Raw genomic sequence first — 21,877 nt, 5'->3', positions numbered from 1 at the left:
AAACTTTTGTGGGCAGGGAATCTGAAGTACTCTGAGACTACCCTCTTCACAACTCAGATCCGACATTGAGACAGGAGCAAGTCCTTTTACTGATTCTCTTTCTTCAGTCACTTACATATTCTTACATAAATTGAAAAGAAAACAAACAGCCAGGGATGGTCCCAGACAGTTTTGCTATAGTAGAGAAAAAACTCTGCAAGGTCTAGAAAGCATGAGATGTGTGAGCAGGGGCTGGAGAAGAGGGAAGCGCTCACCTTTTGCACGGCGCTGGCGATCCTTTCCGCCTCATGGGCTTTGTTCTTGGCCTCTGTGGCGTCAGCTGCAGCATTGCCCAGTGCCAGCTGTGCCTCCCTCGTCTTCTCATTGGCTTCAGCTATGGTCCGGTTGATGGCGGGAATCCTCCTCAGCGCCTCCTCTGCAGCTGTCTTGTTATCATTCACACGTCTATCAAAATCTAAAAGGAGTTCAAGGCATGCATTCGAATTAAACTGCCAAAATGAAAAATGAAACTGCAATTGGATTGTTTTATATGCACTAAAAATCTGTTTTAAAAAATGAATGATGATTGGGGCTGAAATCTCAAGAGAGGAAAGAATGTACACATTGCTGTGCAGAAGGTGTTCCGTGACTAGTCACATGATGTACTTCTGTTTCTGAACAGAGTCCTACTTGAAAAGCCACTGCCATGCAGAGCCCAGAGCACATCACTGTCTTTAGTGTCTACTGTGTGTCACATGCTAAACGGGAAAACCAGTGACTGAGAGGCTAATTTGTGGAGCAGGGATTCAAACAGACCCGCTGACATCAACGATACATTTGCAACTATTATGCTGGCAAATCCTCATTTATAGAACCTGTGATTATTTTTACCAGACACGAATCAGCCCCTCCGTGAATTGGGCATGTTTCTCTGAAACAAAGACTTAGGTATCAGTTTCAGAAAAAAATGAAAGATAAGCAGGAGGACTGTGGTGACATGTGAGACCACCCTCCAACACATGGCTTTTTGTTCTCAGACTGAAGAATGCAGGGGTGCAATGACAGAAGCACTCTGGTTTTTCTTTCAAATACATGAGTTCCAGATTTGGCGAAAGGTCCTGCCTCAATAAATATAAGTGAAGAGCCATCAAGGAGATACCTGAAGTCAATTTCAGTTCTACACACACACATGCACGCACACACACAAATATATATATACATACCCACACACCACATGCAAACACTTACACATAGAGTATGGAGGTTAAACACTAAGTTAAATGATGATGGTTAACTACTAAATCTAAGTAGTCAGTATATGGGGTTTACCCCACTTTTATGTTGAGAGAATCCTGCTAAGGACAAAAATGGAAACATAACTCAGTGATGGCCTCCACGGAGGCCATGCAGAAATGCTGCTGCCCCCACCCTCTCATACCTTTGAGGTTGCTGAGAATGTCATTGGCTTCTTGTAAGGTATTTCGTCCTTTCTTAGCAGCTTCTTCAGCAAGAGCCTTGGCAGCGTCAGCTCGAGCTAGGAGTTGGTCTGCTGTCTGTAAATGCATGGCAGGTCAGAAGACAAGCCTCCCGGGATCAGCCTGGCCCTCCGACAGACAAGCCCCTCACAGTCACAGTTTGGAGACTGAAGTGTACAGAGGGGCGGTGCACTAGACATGGCTCACACCTGGACTGTTTAAATTGTTGCCTCCGGAAATGCAGCCAGCAGCAAATCAAACTCACCTGCTGTTCAGCTTTTCCCTTCTCTAGAAGGTTCTTCACTTCATGCTCCTTCCCCCTCATATCTTCCCGAAGGTCCTCATAATCCTTTAGCTTCTGGTCAATTAGACGGTCCAGATCCGCAGCTTCTTTCTTGATTTTATTTGCTTCATTCTGTGACACACATGGAAGAAGTGATGACAGTGAGTGACAAGGAAGCTTAGGAACCCTGTACCATTTAAGGCTCAACTGACAGCCTAAGAGACAGCAGAGGTCAAGATAACCAAGTGTACTTCACTGATTTCCCCGAGTTTCTTGTACTTTGATTAGTTTTCACAGCTTTTGCCAGCCCACAGCTCCAACAAGATGCAGAACACGTCTTCCTACAAAAAGCTCCCTGGGTCCTTTCAAGTGACTCTCAATACCCCTCCCTTCTGACTGCCATCTTATCAGTCCTGTTTTCACATCACACACTCGTGGACTCAGTCAGCACGAGGTGTCTGAAGAGACCTAAACCTTGGGATACCAGTTGACACCTCAGACATAGGAAATAAGATGGTAAATTTCAAGTTTAGTAGTAAAGATATTTATATGAGGGATCTGTATGAGGAAACATGGTTAGAATGAAATAAAACACTACCAGCTCCCGAATATTCTACCTGTCCCTGAGCATGCTGGTATAGTTCATGCCGGCTATCACCTCTTATTCTCTCCAGATCTCTGTCACACAATGCCTAGAAGGAAGGCTCCAGCCACACTCTGCTTCAAGTCACTCAAATATATCACAGTTTGGATTTATATGAAACATCTAGAGGAAGTATTCACATTAGCAAAGTAATCCTTGATCCTTCATGTCTATAATTTTTTTATCTCACCAAGTTCTATTTGCATAATTAAAATAGAATTCACCTTTACCAATGAGTCAGAGGTCTGGAAGGGAGGAGCAGGGCAGTCAAAATGGCTCTTACCCAGACTAGAGGGACAGGGACATAATGGGATTGCAGTGACCAGAGTCTTTGCACTCATACCTCCAGCGCCTCAGAGTCTACAGGGGTCAGCTGGGCCACACTGGCATAGATCTCCACAGCTTTGTCACCTGCCCGCTTTGCTTCCTCGTGGACTCGGGCAGCCTGCTTCTCCAGGTCCTGAGAGATGTTCTTTGCTTGTTCATACCTAAGGAACAATGAATGATGTAATTCAATTAGAAAAAAAAAAAAAAACAGCTGTTTTTCTTTTTTTAACATCTTAATATTGATCAAATACAATCTAGTTAATATCACTGGGATGATAGCTCCAAAATTCTAAAAGGAGCTGCTGTACCAAATGCTCTCATTTTGATACCAACACCTAGCTAAAAGTTAATTTCATTTTTTAATTCTACTTACCTTATCACATATAAACTGGGCATCCCTAACTCCAAGTTCCAACTCTGTAACATTTGTAGCACTCTTACAATACACAGGAGGAAAATTTCATACCTGATTCTGTGTGATGGCTACATCAAACTGCAGACACACTGCAAATACTATATAACATTTTAGGCTACATGTACACCAGCACAAATGAACTTTGTATTTACACTTGGGTCTCATTCACACTCTCATTATGTATGCAAATATTCATGTATATGAACATATAATATTAATACAATAACACACACATATATACATACACACAAATACATACACACATAGACATACATACATACATACATACATACATACATACATACATAGTCCCAAACACTTTTTATACATTTTATACATTCTTACTTTAGACCTGTTTCAAGTTTGGCAGCTCAGCATAACTTTCTCCACTTACTCTAGCATTCCTCTCTTCAGTCTCCATATATGAAGAAGGTACATGGCTAGTCTAGTCCCACCCTCTGCAGTCTGAGCCTGGAGTGGCTACACATCCCCTGTTCTAACTACTCCACCATCCTGAAAGTGTGATGAGCCTCACGGCACATCTGCTTATTCCCCACATCACAGTGCAGGACTGTGAGTCCTTCCCAATGACACTCACTTCCTATTAAGGTCTTCAATCTCCAGAGAGGTTTGATTTTCTCCTTCCAGGGTCCTCAAAAGCAGATTATACGCCTCAGTTGAAGTCTCATTGGCTGTGTTTGCCACTCGGACAATGTCATCAGCTTCCTGTTTATGGCTATACACATAGGAGGAAAAATTAAAAATAATCCATGAATGAGACCATGTAATAGGGAAAGAAATAAAATTTAGGTAACGTTTACTTTGCTTTATTTCCATAGACTAATATGGGCAGAGATCTAGGAATACTGGAAAATCCCATTTGGGGTTTCACAAACATTTCAGGTGGCTACATTTACAAAAAGTGTTCTGTAAACTGAGGAAAGAGTGTTTTCTATGAAAATCACTGGCACAAAACTCTATTGGGGCAAATGTGTGTCTTCTAAGAAAAACTGCTATTTGGTTGAGCATGTTGCGGTAGCTTCTGCCCATGCCTAGCACTGAGGCACTAGGATCAGGAGGTTCCAGGCCAAATGAGTTATAAAGTGAAAATGTCTCTGGGAACAGGGAGGGGATGGAGGGAGGCAGGCAACTAACTTTAGAATGTGAGTAATTTACATACAGAACAGTTCTATCCAGAAACCTGTATCTAGTCAGCAACACAAACCCCAGGACTGATATTCTCATACAGTCTGCCGGCCTACAGTTACTACATGGTCTCCACACAGATACTACATGGTCTCCACACAGTTACTACATGGTCTCCACACAGATACTACATGGTCTCCACACAGATACTACATGGTCTCCACACAGTTTTACAAAATATCTACATAATTACTACATAGTTTCTACACAGCCTGTCTGTTTAGACTTTTCTTATTTGACCTAATTACTGAAGAAAAGCAACATCAAAACATGTCAATAGGAACTCCAGTTAAGCAATGCATCTTAGCTGGGTAACAGTGCTAATGGATTTTCCACTTCTAACATTTCATGTTGAATTGTGACACCCAGTATTTCCCTGGGCATAAGAAACTTTTATCTTATGTCCTCACATGAAACCCACCAGATCAGTAAATCTCCAAGACCTAGGTTTCTTGAGAGCTTCCATGTTTTCAGCTATCTTCCTTTAGTAAGAAAATCCACCTATAAAACTATGAATGTTCTGAAAAGCTGATTACATGCCTCACAAATTCACACTTACCCAGAATAGAAAGAAAGCTGCTAAGGTCAATGTAACCTAGAACCTGTAAGACGTCAATGGCACTGCCCTGGACAGTCCCCCGACATCTGCATAAGGCTACTACTGAGGTCTACCATACTGACTTCATACAAAGATACCCGCTCTTAGTGATGCCTACATTGTAGCCACTTTTTAAAATGTAATTCCTTCTGCAATTTAAAGCCTTACAAAGAAGTTACAATGAATTTAAAAGTGTCTAAAAAACAAACCAGGAACGAAATGGTCAGTGTTCTTTGGCTTACTTTCAAAGGAACAATGAGTTAGTGTCTTTTACTGAGAACTGAAAATTAAATATTCACTGAAAAACTAATATAAAAATTTTAAATTAATAACTTCTATTGGGTTTCTTAGAATCTATAAACCTGAAGGCTTTAAAGTTAAAAAAATCTAAAAATGTTATCTGTGAAATATGTAAATATAATTTTGTTCTAAGCTATTGTATTCTAATACTTAGGATACATATTCCAATTCCAAAGTGAAAGAAAAAGAGTTTGCATAGCTGATAACATTTCAGAGAGGGTAACCCTTACAATGAAAAGTATGCATGGGAGGGGCAGGACTACATGCTCACATCATCGGGGCACTATACCTGAACCATAAAGCTGCTGCAGCTTACCGTTCTGCAAGCCTCCGGGCTTCTTCTGCCAAGAGGGTCATGTTGTTTGGTTCCCCTGTAGACTCTGGCTGAGCGATTGACTGAAGAGGAGATAAAACACTTAGTCTCAAAAGACTAAATTGTTTTAAGTTCTATAAAGCAAGTATTAACACTAATTGTTTTTATTAATTATGCAAAATAATGTTTTTTTATTTTCAGAGATCTTTGCTTCTGATCAGCATCTTTGATTGGAAATCATTTCTATTCTGAGTGCTGCAGAAGAGGCAAGTGAGAGGAAAAACCTAGACATTTCTGTTTTTATCCAGTTCGTTCTGTTTTGTGACAATTGCTGAAGTTAGAATCTGAAGTGACCGCCCCCACTTCCAGGCTCCTTTGTTTGAAAACCTGGTCCCCAGCTGATGTTTAGACGAGGCTGTGGAGCCTGAGGAGGTGGGTCACTGGGGCAGGCCTTTAGGGGTATAACTGCTTGGCTTGTCCCATTCTTGGCTTCTAGCTCTGGCTGCTATACGAGAAGCCACCACACACTTCTGCCACTACCAACAGCTGTCCTAGTGCTTTGCCCAGCTGAGAAACTGGGCCAACAGACCTCTCCTGTCTTAAGCTGCTTCTGTTCACTTTGCCACCTTCAATGACTATGAGTGGCAAGGCTCTCCTGCTCCAGAGTGCCAGGTAGGAGGGCGAAGACACATTGTAGCAGATTGTTGGTGGAGTAAAATGATCTGCTACAAATTACCCAACAACCCACCCTACCCACGGGAACTTCAGTCACTCACCACATTGGCAGCAGCCATTTTTGCTTTCTCAAGCTCCCTGGAGGCAATCTCAATCAATTGCTCGGTACTCTCCACTCGGGACCGTGCTTGCTCAGCCAAGATCCCGGTCTCTTCTATAGTATTCCGGATATTCTGCAATCGGCTAATTTGGCTATGCAGACTGCTATTCACTCTCTGAAGGCGATCCATCAAATTTTGATCTACATCTGAAAGAGCATTGCAAATAGTCTGTAAATGATCTGAAGGGATATAGTATCTTATGAGAAACTCCGGTGCTGTTTCTTTATTATCCCCAACAGCATCTTTTAGACACATTTGTCCTAACCCCCAGCAGAGGTGATGTCTCTATTTGTACCCAATCATGCTTTCACTACTACCAACCGCACTGCACTGTTTGTCCCAGATGACTGAGTCCTTTCCTACTCATCACTGGGTGCACAACCTTCTACAACAGTCAGCAAAGCAGAGACAATCAGGCATAAAGATGTTTGATGAAGGAAAGCAAAATTGATCTTTACACTATGACACATACCAGATTTAGCCATGACTACATAATAGTAAGATGCTGTTAGCCCTAAACACTTGACACATAACTATTAAAAAAGACCATTTGACGCGGATGATGCCAAGTGTGATGATGCAAGCTTTTAATCCCAGCACTCAGGAGGCTGAGTTGCTTGGCTCTGTGTGTTCCAGGCCAATCTGGTCTACATGGGAGCTCCAGGCCAAATAGGAATACAAAGTAAACCCTGACTCAAAACAAACCAAGCAAACAAAACACCCTGAAATCTGGTAAACCCAACTTCTTTGTGTTTTAAACTAAGCATACTTTTAGCTCCTCCCCCCCACACCTGTCCCAGCACATGTATGTAATTTTCAATTGTAGCTCTGCTTCTACATAGTTCCCCAAATTGTACTTTACTATTCCACCCAACCTCGTGCTTGGATCCTAATAAATCAAATGATAATTATAAACCTGTGCAAATATAAAGCCTACCAGTATTAAATCTTCACATGTCATGAGGTTTTATTAATACACAAAAACTCAAGTTCTATTTAAAATTGACAAGTTCTTGGAATGGAAGAGAGCCTAGAAATACACCCACACATCTGCAGCCAGCTAGGTTTCAAAAGAGTTGAAATACACAGCAGGAAAGGGATAGTCAGTTCAATAAACAGGACTGGCAAAGTAGACTACCACACAAAGAATGAAGCTGCACCTTTAACTCTTCCAGCTATAAACACCAACTCAACTCAACTGAACACTTGAATAGAAGGCCTGAAATAAGGAAATTACTGAAAGAAAACAAAACATGCTACAGGACTCTGGAATTGGCAAGGATTTCTTGGACAAGACCCCAAAAACACAGGAAATAAAAGCAAAACTAGACAAATGCAATTACATCAAACTGAAAGGCTGCACAGCAAAGGAAACCATCAGGAATGTGGAGACAGCCACAGACTGGGAGAAAGTAAGAACAAACTGTGCGCCTGGCAGTCCTAAAGAACTTAAAAACTCATTACCCAAATGGGCAGCACACAAAACAGACATTTCTCAAAAGAAGACACACAAATGGCACACAGGTATAGGGAAAAAACGTTTAACACCATCAATCATCAGGAAATTCAAGTCAAAACCTCCATGAGAGACCATGTCACCTCAGTCAGTATGGCTACTGCCAACAAGACTGAGGAAGGCAAGTGCTGGTGAGGATTCAGAGAAAGGCAAATCTGCACACTGCTGCCAGCAATGTGATTTATATTAGTGCAGTCATCATGGAAAACACTAAATACCAGATCAACCTGATCCAGTAATCCCAGTCCCACATACACATTCCAAGGGGACATCAGAGATGCCTGCAATCCCATCACTGAGACACTATTCTCGGTAGCCAAGCAGTAAAAACAATAGATGGCTCTACCAGTCAAGGAATAATTAAACGGTACATAAACACAAAGGGACACAGCACAACCATAAGAAGGAAAGAAATCCTGTCTCTGGTAACTACATGGATGGGGTAAAATAATTATGTAAGCGAAACAGAGAGCAGAGTGCCATATGCCCACACCCAGATGTGGAAGTTTTAAAAAGCTGACATTAGCTGGGTGTTGGTGGCGCATGCCTTTAATCCCAGCACTCCGGAGGCAGAGGCAGGCTGATCTCTGTGAGTTCGAGACCAGCCCGATCTACAAGAGCTAGTTCCAGGACAGCCTCCAAAGCCACAGGGAAACCCTGTCTCGAAAAAAAAAACCAAAAAAACAAAAAAACAAAAACAAACAAACAAAAAGCTGACATTAACAAAACAGTGTGAGCATGCAGCAGAAGGCAGGGGACCAGTGGAAGAATAGTCAGTGGGCAAGCGCATTAGAGAGCTAACAAGTTCTGAATAGTAAGTGGGACAACGATGATAATCAGCATGAAACATTTTAAAAAGTTGGGAAAGGGGCTTTGAAAGCTTTCGTCATAAAGAAATAATAAATGAGGAGTAGATGTGTCTAACCTGACTTAAACTCTGTGCAATGAATATATGTACCTGTATCAAAACATTAGTACTCTATGAATACATATAATTTTTATGTTGAATGTATTAAACAATTTTTAAAAATTAAGCAATTTTAATTTCAGCATGATGCTTTGTTAGAATCTAAATTTTCCAGAGAACCTAAGTAACAAAGAGGACCCTATGAGAGACATACATGGATCCACCTTGAAAGAGGAAAGAGACAGATCTCCTGAATAAATTAGGAGAGTAAGAGGTAGGGGGTAGGGGTAGTAGGAGAGGGAAGGAGAGAATGGGAATGGGGAAAATGTATAGCTCAATAAAAACATAAAATAAAATGAAATTAAACAAAGAAAAAAGTTTCTAAGGGCTATAAAAATTTGAGAGTTCCAAGTTAAGACCAAATGAAATAAGTACAAGTTTGGAAAATAGCAACTTGACAGTAAGGCCATGAAACACATATGCAAAGTGATGTCCTATACAAGTCATGCCTAACTGCACACTGTGTCCTGCTTAGAGAACTCCTTGTACAATTCCTTGATAATTAAAAATGTTTAAGAAACAATAAAAATACAAAGAAGTTTAGATCAGAAAAGAACCAGCAAATGATGAAAAGTAGTCTCTAGCCTTTAGACCAGTGGTTCTCAAATTACGGGTCACGACCCCCTATCTCCAAAAATATTTACAATTCATAAGTAGCAAAATTATAGTTAAAAAGTAGCAAGGGAAATAATTTTATGGTTGGGGTCACCACAAAGCAAGGAACTTTATTAAAGAGTCACAGCACTGGGAAGGTTGAGAACCACTGCCCTAGGCGCTCAGGAACACAACTGCCACACGCCTCATTGTCCAGTGCTCTAGAATGGCACCAGAAGAGACAACAGAGACACTAACAGGTATGTTCCTATCAACCGTACTTGAACTCCCAGTGTCTACCTGTCAGCCCTACACTGTACATATCATCTTTCAAATCTGCAGATTAAGCACATTTTCACTACAAGTGAGTACTTACAGTCTGAAAAGCCAAACCATTACAAAGGCATATCATTCTTGGCTAGTTTGAACCTAAGAAGGAAAGGTCAGCTGGGAACTTCACAAGTGAGGAACCTCAGAAGGGGAATTTAACCCCAGCCTATGAGAAGATCTCAGGGCTGGGGGAAGCAACAACCAGCTGTGCTGGCAGCTTGCAGGTGGTACAGGGAAGCATGGCAGAGCTTCCGGCCAGCAGAGCGTCCATGTGGGCACAGGAAAATACATGGTTACTGTAGCCTGAGGATGCTGCCAGTAGCTCAGCTATATCAAGCTGGCGTGGAAAGACAGTGCCCAGACTTGCTGCCCTGCTTTGGTCCTGGGCTTACTCCTTCCTGTGTGTTGGTGGTGTTGGCCCAGAGCTTTCTGTCACACCTGGGCTTGCCTAACTGGCATGTCAGAATATAACACCATGACTTAGTGTACACAGCAAACATATGGATTTGTTGTTTTGATAGAGCATGTTAGTGGAAAACCACATGCTAAAGTGGTTGGCACAATGAGCATCTAAACGGGAAGGGTGTCCACTCTTCCTAGGCAGTGTGTACCACTTAGAATGATACAAACAACCCCAAATAAACACACAGATGCAGCTAACAGTATAATAAGCCACCCAAATCTTATGCTTCTCAATTCCTAAAAATAAAAAACTCACAAATTGTGGACTCTAATAAAAAAAAAAAATCAAACAAACTTGGTGAAATCCAGGAATGTCCAGTTACTTCCTTCCCTATTTCAACAATCATATAAAAATCAAAATTCTATACATTAGTGAAAAAAAAAAGCAATTTATTTAGTTTCTGACCTAAATTCTTAGGCAGTCAGACTTTTCCATGTAACTCCAAATGGAAACATATTTATAAACTCAAAGTGGAACTGGTCACTGCTGCCCCATACAGGCTAATTTTAATGAACATTTACTATGTGTATCTGGGAACACACCAGACCCTGATGGAAAGCCTCACACCAAGGGGACTCAGTTTGATGGGAAGCATCCTGCAAACAGGAGAGTCTTTATTCACCTTTCACTGGTGCTAGCATTTAGTCACTGTACAAAGAGTCTGCCTACATTTAGGAGAAAGGCTTAGTTCAGAGTAAGGAATAAAAACAAAAACTTAAAGTGATCTAAAAAGCATGTATATGATTTAAAATAACATCCCAACTTCTAAGTTTCTTAAAAATAAGTTTCTTTGAAAAAACTCAACGAAATAAGTTGTTGATTTCTTTTTAAATAAATTGTTTTAAAATAAAATGTCCTCTAAGTTTTGGCTGATGTCCTTTCTTTCCTTCTTCAGTCTTCTCACACCATGTGCAGAAGACTTTCACATGGGCCTGGTACATGTATTTTTATATAATGTTAGCACGGAGTGTGCTCGTCAGACAGAAATTTTCACACACAGGCATTTTACAAACTCCAAGTGTTGCATATTCAGTAATCAGCTACTCAGCCAATGCTTGAACATCATTTTCTGTTCTCAATAATCATGTTGAAGCCGGGCAATGGTGGGCACACGCGTTTAATCCCAGCACTCTGGAGGCAGACTGAGTTTGAGACCAGCTGGTCTACAAGAGCCAGTTCTAGGACAGCCCCCAAAGCCACAGAGAAACCCTGTCTCAAAGCAAGCAAACAAACAAAACCCCCAAAAAAACAAAACAAAAAAGTCATGTTGACGAAAATAAAGCTATACATAAAATAAATTCCCACTCATTAGAATAGTGGGAGAAAAAAAATCAGAATTAGAATTTTCTCCTTAAAAGTGTTTCTCAGAAGTTGCGGCTGGAAAACAAACATCCTTAAAAAATGTATGACTTTAATATTTTCAACTTCACACTCTGTATGTAGAGGAACAGATCCATAAAGTACTTTAAACCTGAACAACAAATCGTTTTTGATATAATGGAAAGTTACCCCTATTTATTTTATCTTAAAGTATTAAGACTATAGGACGTTTTTTGAAATGTTGCCTTTAAAATAAAATAACTTACAGCCAGGCAGGTAGTTCATGCCTACAATCCTAGCATTTAGGAGGCTGAGGATTGCCACCTGTTTGAGGCCAGCTTGGAATATATATAATGAGTGCCAGTCAGCTTGAGCTATAGGGAGACTCTGCAAGTAGTTTAAAAACTGAGAATTTTATAAAAACCATTTAATTACAAGCTAGAAATTAGATCAGTTACCCAGCTTGATCATGTCTACCTTTGACATCCTGAGCCTCTCGAAGAAGGTCTGTAACCTCTCTCTCTGCCTCCTTGAGTCTATCCTCAAAGGCTTGATCCGTCACCGTCTCATCCCCGGTCCCAAGGTTTGCTATGAGGCTCTCTAACTCCTGGAGTTTCACTCGGTGCTCAGCAACCTAAGAAGGAGAAAAGAAAACTTTGCTGTGTGTGCTGCAGGAGCCACAGGGAGCTCTCAGAAGTGGGGGGATTGTGCCCCTCACACACGTCTGCTCACACAGACAGCACAGGCACAAGTCTCTCGTCTATTTCTCCAGCTTCTAAAGCAAGCTCTTAAAACCACTCTTCTTCGTACACAGGGTCTGCTGATAGCTCTCTAGCTCTGGCCTCTCCCTTGAACATCACTTAGATCTCTGCCAGGCATCTCAAACTCAACTCCAGAACCTGTTCTCCCTGGAGATTCCCAGTAAACAACATCTCCAGCAACATTAAGCAAAAACCTCAAAGCCCAAGGCACATTCTTGTTTCTTCTTTTTCCCTACCCTGCTCTCTCACCATACCTATTTTCTCATCCATTCAAAGGCTTTCCTGTAATCCCATCCCTGATGGTCATTCTTCATGCGGTAGTCAGGACACTCCTCTGGGCTTCTGTGTATTTCCATTGCATTTGGGAATAATTCCTAAACTCTTCACATATTATCAACACAGTCCTATAGAACCTGCCACCAACCAAGTACTCCACAGGGCAGGATCCAGGAGCTTCCAGGCTCCAGGTCTTTGCCTACCATTCCTCCTCACATGGCTCCCTCCTCCTTATCCTTCAGCTCTCACTTTGCAGGAGTCCTTACAGAGGCCGTACAGTTTCCCATAGGCATTGTCTGTTTCTATTCTGTCAGCCTTTTATCTCAGGTGTTCTCTTATGTATGTAACTAGAAGGTATGCCTCTAAGAAGAGAGACCACATCAAATGTGTTCACTTTTTTCTCTGGAGCCCAAAGTATACTTCATATCTGCTGAATAGATGAATGAATGAATGAATGAATGAATGCATTCATTACATTCAGCTTACCTTATCCTTCACTAGCCGGTAACAAGCTGGACACTCCTGGCAGCCAGGCCAAGAGCGATTGTAGAAATAGTTCTCCTCACATTGGTCACAGCGATTTCCCACGAAGCCTTCCCTGCATTCACAACGACCATCATCTTTACACTGGAGTGAAAGGGACCCTTCATGATGACAGTCACAAGCTACAGAACGAGAAGCCAATTCTCATTTTAACTGGTTGTATCATCATTCTAAGTACTACGAAAAATGCATTTATGGGATTTTAAATGGCTAAATCCATTTAGCAGAGAAGACAGACATTTTAAGTTGTGAAGTAAAACATGCACCCTTTGGGGCACACTTTTTGTGTGTGGTATATGTGTTCATATGTGCACACATGGGCATGCCTGAGCCTACAGAGGCCAGAGGTCACCACTGGGTATCTATCCTACTCTTAACCACTTTTTGCCTTATTTCTGGTTTTGGGTTTTTGTGTGTAATTTTGAGACTGGCTTCAAACTCACAGAGATCTGCCTAGCTTTGCTTCCCAGATGCAGGAATTAAAGGTGCCACTGTGCCCAGCTCAACAATAGGTTAGACTGGCTGGCTAATGAGCTCTAGGAATCTACCTGTCTCAGCACTGGAGTCACAGACACACACCTACTTTTTATATGGGTGCTGGCGATCTGAACTCAGTTCCTCTTGCTCTTATGGCAAGAACTTTATCCACTGAGTCACCTCCCCTTACCCTTGGGGCACATTTCATGTGACATAGTAATCACAGAATTACCAGGCATGGTGGAGAATGTGCCTCTTGGGAGGTGGAGGAAGGGGAAGTGAGGCCAGCCTAGGCTAACACAGGGAAGGCTTACTAAACTAAGTGGTGCTCTTTCATTTGCTTCAGGAATTCCTGTATACTTTCATCTTTCCACTGCTCAAATTTCCCAGAGAAATGAGGATACCCAGCTGCTAACACTTCCCTTGCATTATCTTGCTGTTTCTTTTCTCACTTTTGTTCTCTGAGCTGAGTCAATGATTTCTGCTGCATTTCACAGGAGAAATGAAGGAATTCAGAAAACAAGAACCCAAACTGTTCTGATTTCCAGGCGAGTGTTTGTGCCAAGGAGAAGCAGATGTTTATATACAACTGGACCAAAAAGGCCCCATGGGTGGAGAGTAACTACAGTAAGTCAACAAACACTGAACAAAACCCATTACTGTTTCCTTATCTGCAATGACAATGTGATCAATAAACAAGTCTTGCTAAGCAGAGTGGGCATGCTCAGTACTCAAAGGGAGATTTTGTTTTTCTTTAGAAAAAAAGATTACAAAGAGCAGTATTAAAAAAAAAAAAAAACAAAAAAAAAAAACAGGGCTGGAGAGATGGCTCAGAGGTTAAGAATACTGACTGCTCTTCCAGAGGTCCTGAGTTCAATTCCCAGCAACCACGTGGTGGCTCACAACCATCCGTTATGAGATCTGGTGCCCTCTCCTGGTATGCAGATATACATGGAAGCAGAATGTTGCATACAAAATAAATAAATAAATAAATAAATAAATAAAATCTTTAAAACAACAACAACAACAACAAAATGCCCACAAATGGCAATTTCAACAAGGCAGTTATAAAGGAACCAGAAAAGTCCTTATTTCCAGAGTTTCATAATATTCACAGAATAAAGTCTCCATGATGGCCACACAGAGGCTATGGAGTTCTTTCTGTATTTAGGCACTAATTGGAGACACTGCCCTGCAAGCCACCATATCTTACGTTTGCAGCCTTCAGGTCCAAATCCAAAGTGGTTGGTCTCACAGCGCTCACAGTGCTGACCAGTGATGCCAGGCTGGCACTCACACTGACCAGTTTGGATGTCACACTGCCCGTTGGTGGAACCCAAAGCATGGCAGTCACACCTAAAAAGCAACACAAGATATTCCTAAGATAAGAAGAGCCGACTGTAAGCAACATTCTCTATCAAAAGGCAGCATGTTAGGTGGAATGTTAGGGTTGTCTTAAGTCCAGAAGGTTCCAGTCTTTTCTGTGAGCATTGTTTAGGACTCTTTGTCAAGCCTCACCTGTACCAGCAGTCTGCATTCTGAAACCCTACCAGCACTGACCAGACTGCAGCCCTGCTGAGTTTGTCTCAGAAGGAACCTTGCAATCTGCATTTGAAATGTCTGACACACCAGGGCTGCCTCTTCTGTCCCTTAAATCCTCTTAGCCAGTGCCTCTCTCAAGTAAAACCCTAAGAACAATTCCTGAACAACATCTATCTAGCCACTAACTGTAACCTGAGAAACTGTACTTCTTATGACACAGACAGCAAAGATCACTTCCTCCAAAATCTCCAAAGTCTCACCTCTCACAGCCTTGCCCACTCTGCAGGTTGTAGAAGCCAGGTTCACAAGCACCACAGTCCCGGCCGGACACGTGAGGCAGACACTCGCACTGTCCGGTCACGGGGTTGCAGCTGCTCTGCTGCTGCACTGTCCCATAGGGATTGCAGGCGCAGGCTAGGGTGGGAAGACAGACAAAGCAACAGATGCAAGTCACCAGAAAGAACAGTAGCACAGGCTCTTTAGACCTGTGTAGTCTAGAACAGGAGCTGCCCAGTCACACACAGTGTGTCTGGGTAATCTGCACAGAGATGTGCCATCAGCTGAAACACACACTAGCTTTGAAGATGTTTGGTGGGAAAAGAACACCTATTCCATTAACAGTTTTTAACTAGTTGTTAGTTGAAGCAGTAAAATGCTGGCTGTATTAACACATTATGATAATATCTTAAAACATATATATTAATAATAATAAACATATAAAAATTAATTCTGTTTCTTTCACTTTTTCAATGTGGTATCCAGCAATCTTAAGTGTGCAAGTGGCTCACACTGCATTTTCACAGACAGTGCTGCATTTGAGCAAACTTCCTCAAGTACTGAAAGAAACGCACGATGAAATTGCACATCAAGGTGTATATGTGACTGAATCTGGCCAGTGGCTGACCTTTGCATTTGTCTGCTGGATTGGGAGCCAGAGGATTGCCGAAAAACCCTTCTTTGCACCGGTCACAGTAGAAGCCAGCAGTGTTATAGATGCACTTCAGACATTCTCCCGTCAGGCGGTTGCAGTTGCCAACGGCATTGGGGTCTATGTTGTCGTTACACTGACATGGACGGCACAGTCTCACAGGCCCATTGCTGCCCAGAGGGTCTCCAAAGTAGCCGTCATCACAGAGCTCACATCTCTTGCCTGGGAGTGAGAGAATCCAAGGTTAAGGAAGAAAGGCCTGAGGCATTCCTGCTTGGGTTACCAATGGGGTACGGACTGTCTAGTCTCACCATCATATACAAGGTCTCGTGGTACAGTGGAGAGCAGGAGACCCTACAGGGCCAGACCAGTGAAGTGACCTCTCTCAGTAGGATGGTCCCTGCTTTGCCGACCTGTGGTCTCTGCTCCTGTGACACTTTTGTTGCAGTTAGGGAGAGTCAGCACAGACATGCACACACACTTCAAATGGGGACAAGTACAAGAGCATTAAACCAAACACAGTGATGCTGACATTCCCATGAAGGTGAAGGCCACTTTAGATTGGGGTGAGACGTTAGGATGAGAATTCACAGACACAGAAGTTGGCCAGGAAAATACCTATGGGAACACTTTTGAACAAAGCCACACACGGAAGCAGAATCAACCAGCCCAGGTCAGACCAGGGTGTCGGGAAGAAATCTGGATTTAAATTGAAGTGCTATGACAAGCTACTAGAGGGTTCTTCTTTCTTTCTTTTACTTTACATGTATTTGTTTGCTTGTTTGTCAGAGGACAGTTAGTGGGAGTTGGTTCAGGGACTGAACTAGGGTCTTGAGGCTTGATAGCAAGTGCTTTCCCCACCCAACCATCTCAGACCCTGGAGAGCTCTTAAGTGGTATAACCACAGAGCATGGAGCACACAAAATTGGCTGAACCATGAAGATCGCAAGTTTGAGGTCAGCCTGGGAGTTTTAGGTCAGCCTGGACTACATAGTAAGATGGCTCATCAGAAGAAAGCTCCAATAAAGTGAAGCAATCTGATTACATCTTAAAAGGGTTAACCATGGCTCCCTCATGAAGAACTGACCTCAGGAGAGCAGGTGAAGCTAGGAGACCGTGAGAGAGACAACCTCAGCTGAGAGGCTGCAGTGGTTAGAATAGAAAGCATCCAGTCCTTCACTGAGGAAGGAAAGCAACAAAGGACTGTTGCTCAGGTGAGGATGTCCAGGGCTGAGGATACAGATTTCAACATCCCAGGCAGAAGCCTGAAGAGATCTGATCACCTAAGGAGGAGTGTAGATCAAATTCAGATGAAAACCCCCAGCTGAAATAGAGGCGATCAAACAGTGAAAGAGAAAAGAGAAGTAAACGGCGGAGAGTGGCAGGTCACACAGTCGGCCAGGACTGTCCAGCATGGCCATGACACTGACCACTAGACCTGACAAACAAAAGCAGAGGTCAATAAGCCGAGCAGGAAACATGGGTGAGGTGGGGCAGAGGGAAGAAAACAGATTGCAGGAACATGGGAATGAGGAACCCTCCTGGCCCTGCTATGGGCAGCCAGCAGACTCCCTCAGAGCCATCTCCACAGGAGCACATGGACCGCATTCCAGCTACCACGTCTCATCTGATAATGGAGCTATCCCAGGTGTGACCTATACTTCAAAAGCTTGAAAAGTTGTTTCACATCAAACTAAAACAGACACACAAGGTAGCCTGCCTCATTCCCAAATACAAATTGCTTTCATTTCAAAGATCAAGTTTCAAATCCTGCATTCCTTATATGGCTTTGATCGAGTAGCACATTGTTTTAGCCCTGGTTTTGTCTTCCTGCCCTTCACAGTGAAGACAGGGTAACCCAAAAAGGGGTGGTGTGTCAGTGCGCCCCAGCCCCCATGCTCATGGCCCTCACAGCCAGCGGTGATAAAGGAATGGGAAGAGAGGTCTCCCCAAAGCATAAAATAACACTAAACAAACAAACAAAAAAAACCAAAAACACTTTCCCCACTTGATGGGACCAACTTTGAAATTCTGAAAGGATGACTTAGAGAAAGAATTTTAAAATTGCTATTTCACATTAACAATTCCAGACAAGCCTACACTGAAAGCCCAGTTTGGGTTCTCACTTTATGAGAGATTACAGTATAGTGACAGTTCTATTTGGAGTCACAAAGCCTGAGTTGCAGCTTACCCGTGTCTCACCACACACAGCCATGTCGCTGTTTCTATGACGTTCTTGTTCCTCTCTCAGGGTTATAGACACCGAGGAAGGCTGTGTAAATGTCGACAACTGTACAGGACATTGAAAGGAGGGTGAACAAGGCAGACTCACCGGCGGTGCCAGTTGGACAGTGGGTGCACACCACTTCCTTTGTCTTGGGGACAATGGCACAACTTGAGCCACCAGGACAGGGACAAGGTTGGCAGTCAGAGGAGGTGCCCAGGGTTGAATCTCCATAGTATCCATCGCTACATCTCTCACAGTGAGGGCCATCTGTGTTGTCTCTGCAGTTACACACTCCTATTTTGGGAACAGATAAAAGAAAGTCATCAGGTACATGACAAGCAAATTAAGTCACTGAGTGCCACTACTAATGGCAAAAGGACTCTCAGGCCCAGCAGTGGCCTCAAGCCTTCTCACCTGTCTCGGGGTCACAGGTCTCACTGTGTCCATTGCAGGTACAGAGCACACATGGACTGTAAGGTCCAAGACTTGGAGTTTCTCTTCTGTAGCCTGAGAGGCACGTCTCACAGAACTGCCCTCCATACCCCACTGGACAGGTGCAGGACTCCACCCAAGTTGCAGGGACTCCAGGCCCAGGACGAGCACTTGCCAACGTGACATCATCCAAATATCCAGCACCTATTTGTGGTGTGAGAAAGAGAACCTCTGGAGTGCCTTCCAGTTTCCAAAAGCTCATGAAGAGACAGTAACACATAGGAGTAGCAAGACCCAAGAGTCCAGACAAAACTGACCATTACCTGAAGTCATTCACCTCACCGGGAACAATACCCAGAAAACAGCATTAAGACAACCACGTGGTACAGGGTGCCAAGCACATGGAGTAGAGGCATGGCAAAGTTATGGAAACACACACACACACACACACACACACACACACACACACACACACACACAGCTGTTTAACTCTGACAAGTGTGCAATAATCTCAAAGCCAATATGCTACATGTCAGAATGCTCTTCCATTTCCATAAGGACAAAGAAAGTTTACACTAGGTTAGATGGTTATCCAGCCAATCTAGTAGAACCAGCAACAATGTTCTAAGATAGAAAAGTGGACCTTGGAGACACTATCATGTTTCCCTTTAATTTCTATTCTACCAGAGTCCTTTGCCATCTTTTGTTTCAAGTACATTCCTCCCATGTTATGGAGCATGGCTTGCTGTTTATATAATTCACATGGACACTGACTACCTAGGCCAAAGGATACTTCTAGTCCTGGCTTGAACATAGCTTTTAATATGGTTTTTTGCCAGTCAGATCACAAGTTATGATGTACTTCTAATCTCTAAACATTCTTACATCTCCCTGGCCTAAAAATACTCTTCCTTCAATCTTGCTTTTCCTCCCAAATGATAACTCATCTCTTTTCACTCTTTTGGCCAAACTTTAATAGAATATTCTTTATTTTACCTTCTCACAGACAAAATTACCTTTCAGAGAGTCCAGTGATCTCCCTCAGTTTTATCCATGAGCCAAAGCTAAACTCTCACCAGCGACTTCTCAGACCCCACCTAAAACCCAGTGGTGTTCTCGTCTTAAACCTGCAATTACTTTTTCTTCTCCAAAGTCTTTTCCTCCCTTCGGCCTCAGGGCACAGACCTCAACTGTGTTTCCAGGATCCCATCCCTTTTTTCTGTATTCTGCCATATTTCCAAGTTAAAAGTAAATGCCCAAAATGTAGACATAATCTACATTTGTAATCCAAACCTCTTCCAAGGGCCCAAGACCATATTAGTAATCACTTACAAAACATTTCTGCATGGACATTCATACAGAGAGCTCAAAAACAAGCAAAACTAAGACATCCAAACTACAACTTTACCTTACCAGACTAAAAAAAGCCCTCATTAGTAAGTCCTGAAGGCATATTTCTAAAACCCTCGTTTAAGCAAATGTTCACTGGATAATATATAATTTCTCATAATTTAGCCAATAGTTCAAATCATTTGATTATTACATACAGTAAATAAAAAGCAATGAAGATTAAGCAAGTTGAACCAGACTTTAAGAAAATCTACATATAATGGAATTTCAATTGGCTTAATAATCATAAAATAATAGTCATTAATATTCTCCAGGTCGTTAAAGATGGTTTCAAAGTGCATTTTAATACACAAGTGGTAATAGTGTGGGTCAGTGTGAACACATCAGAACAGGACCTTGCCATGAATCTTTCTACTATGTCATCTTACTTAACTCCTAAATTACATCACAACTTACTCCTCTCACTGTATGTGCCTCGGATCTTGATAGAGGTCAAGTTGTTTAGGAGCTTCTGAAATTCGAAGGGGGAAAGAGTGGGCCTCCAAGGATAATCTGTTGCTTCATGGAGCCTGGAGAGAAAGAAAGGGTACACAACCTCTGTAAGGACAGTCTGCAAGGAGGCTCTTTCTTGCTCAATAATGCCAGCACAGACAATACTGACACACTAACCAAACAAAAGAGAGCGTTACCAGTTTCTCAGTACAACTAGAAAAGAGAAAATAAAAGAAGGTGGCTCATTTCAATAACCCAAAGGATTTTGTTGTTTTTTGTTTTGTTTTGTTTTGTTTTGTTTTAACAGAGAACTTCAATATGTAACCCTCTGGTCTCAGCCTCCAATGGTCTAGGACAATAGGCATGAGCTGCCACATTTATCTAGCCCAGAAGATTTTCTTTAACATACACCTTGAGGCCAGATCAACTCAGATAAAATGAACAACAAAACTCCGCTTTCTCTTTCTCAGCAGGTCAGGTATGAGTTGACAGGGATGTCTCACCTAAAGATGTACTTCACAGCAGTCTCGCTAGGATAGGAATTGCCTTGAGCTATCAAGGGCACAGACACTCTCAAGCCAGCTCCCTCAAGCACAAGATCTTCTGCAGAGAGGCGAGTGTCCGGTCTGTCCACTCGGAAGGAGAAGGAGAGGTTCTGCCCATAACTCAGAACCTGGTTGCCCAGGAACTTTGCTGAAAGGCAGATAACAGGCTGGGTCAGAATGTGAGGTGGTGACGAAGAGAAGAGAAGCACAGAGAGCTGTGTTGCTTTCCAGCCTCACTTACCAGGGGCGATGAAGTACCTAGGAAAGTAACTGTCTGAGATCACGGCAATATCCTGCCTATCAGAGGACCACTCAAGAGATGCCTCCGAGCCGTCTCTCTGCTCTACACGCCACCCATCCTCATCTGCAGGTAGAGAATGAAGACACAGGCATTTTTACGTGACAAACATCCTGTATGCACACTCACAAAATGTGAGACTGCACCTTATATAGAGAAAAGCATCAATAAAAATTTTTGTCCCCACAACAGAACCTATATAATACTATCCCCTCAAAGACATATTTTGCTGTATTTTTTATGGAACATTTATAATCACTGCTTACTACAGTAAATTCTCTAAAGCCACATGTATGTTTTCATTAAAGGAACACACACATACACACACACACACACACACACACACACAAATGCATATTAAATATCATCAAATGTTCCTAGTATCAAAAACACTCCCAAGTTACTGATTCAAAAAACACCTGTGTAGAAGTGGTCTCAGAG

General features: G+C 42.5%; 1 protein-coding gene across 1 annotated transcript in view; it reads right to left on the bottom strand.

Annotated features, from left to right (window-relative positions):
• The window catches only part of Lamc1 (laminin subunit gamma 1), a 118,238-nt gene that overhangs the window by 8,457 nt on the left and 87,904 nt on the right, over positions 1 to 21,877 (bottom strand). Inside the window, exons 9-25 of the mRNA XM_027417362.2 lie at positions 21,380 to 21,502; positions 21,097 to 21,286; positions 20,558 to 20,670; positions 18,734 to 18,955; positions 18,425 to 18,613; positions 16,069 to 16,314; positions 15,425 to 15,578; positions 14,836 to 14,978; positions 13,089 to 13,267; positions 12,043 to 12,199; positions 6,316 to 6,521; positions 5,543 to 5,622; positions 3,721 to 3,858; positions 2,724 to 2,868; positions 1,720 to 1,869; positions 1,418 to 1,532; positions 255 to 454 (exon numbers count right to left, since the gene is read on the bottom strand). Coding sequence (XP_027273163.1) covers positions 255 to 454; positions 1,418 to 1,532; positions 1,720 to 1,869; positions 2,724 to 2,868; positions 3,721 to 3,858; positions 5,543 to 5,622; positions 6,316 to 6,521; positions 12,043 to 12,199; positions 13,089 to 13,267; positions 14,836 to 14,978; positions 15,425 to 15,578; positions 16,069 to 16,314; positions 18,425 to 18,613; positions 18,734 to 18,955; positions 20,558 to 20,670; positions 21,097 to 21,286; positions 21,380 to 21,502 — 2,750 coding nt within the window. The remainder of the gene's footprint in view (positions 1 to 254; positions 455 to 1,417; positions 1,533 to 1,719; positions 1,870 to 2,723; positions 2,869 to 3,720; positions 3,859 to 5,542; positions 5,623 to 6,315; positions 6,522 to 12,042; positions 12,200 to 13,088; positions 13,268 to 14,835; positions 14,979 to 15,424; positions 15,579 to 16,068; positions 16,315 to 18,424; positions 18,614 to 18,733; positions 18,956 to 20,557; positions 20,671 to 21,096; positions 21,287 to 21,379; positions 21,503 to 21,877) is intronic.

This window comes from Cricetulus griseus, chromosome 5, assembly GCF_003668045.3.
Source record: "Cricetulus griseus strain 17A/GY chromosome 5, alternate assembly CriGri-PICRH-1.0, whole genome shotgun sequence".
In the NCBI taxonomy this organism is placed as follows: domain Eukaryota; kingdom Metazoa; phylum Chordata; class Mammalia; order Rodentia; family Cricetidae; genus Cricetulus; species Cricetulus griseus.
This window is presented reverse-complemented; position numbering and strand designations above follow the sequence as displayed.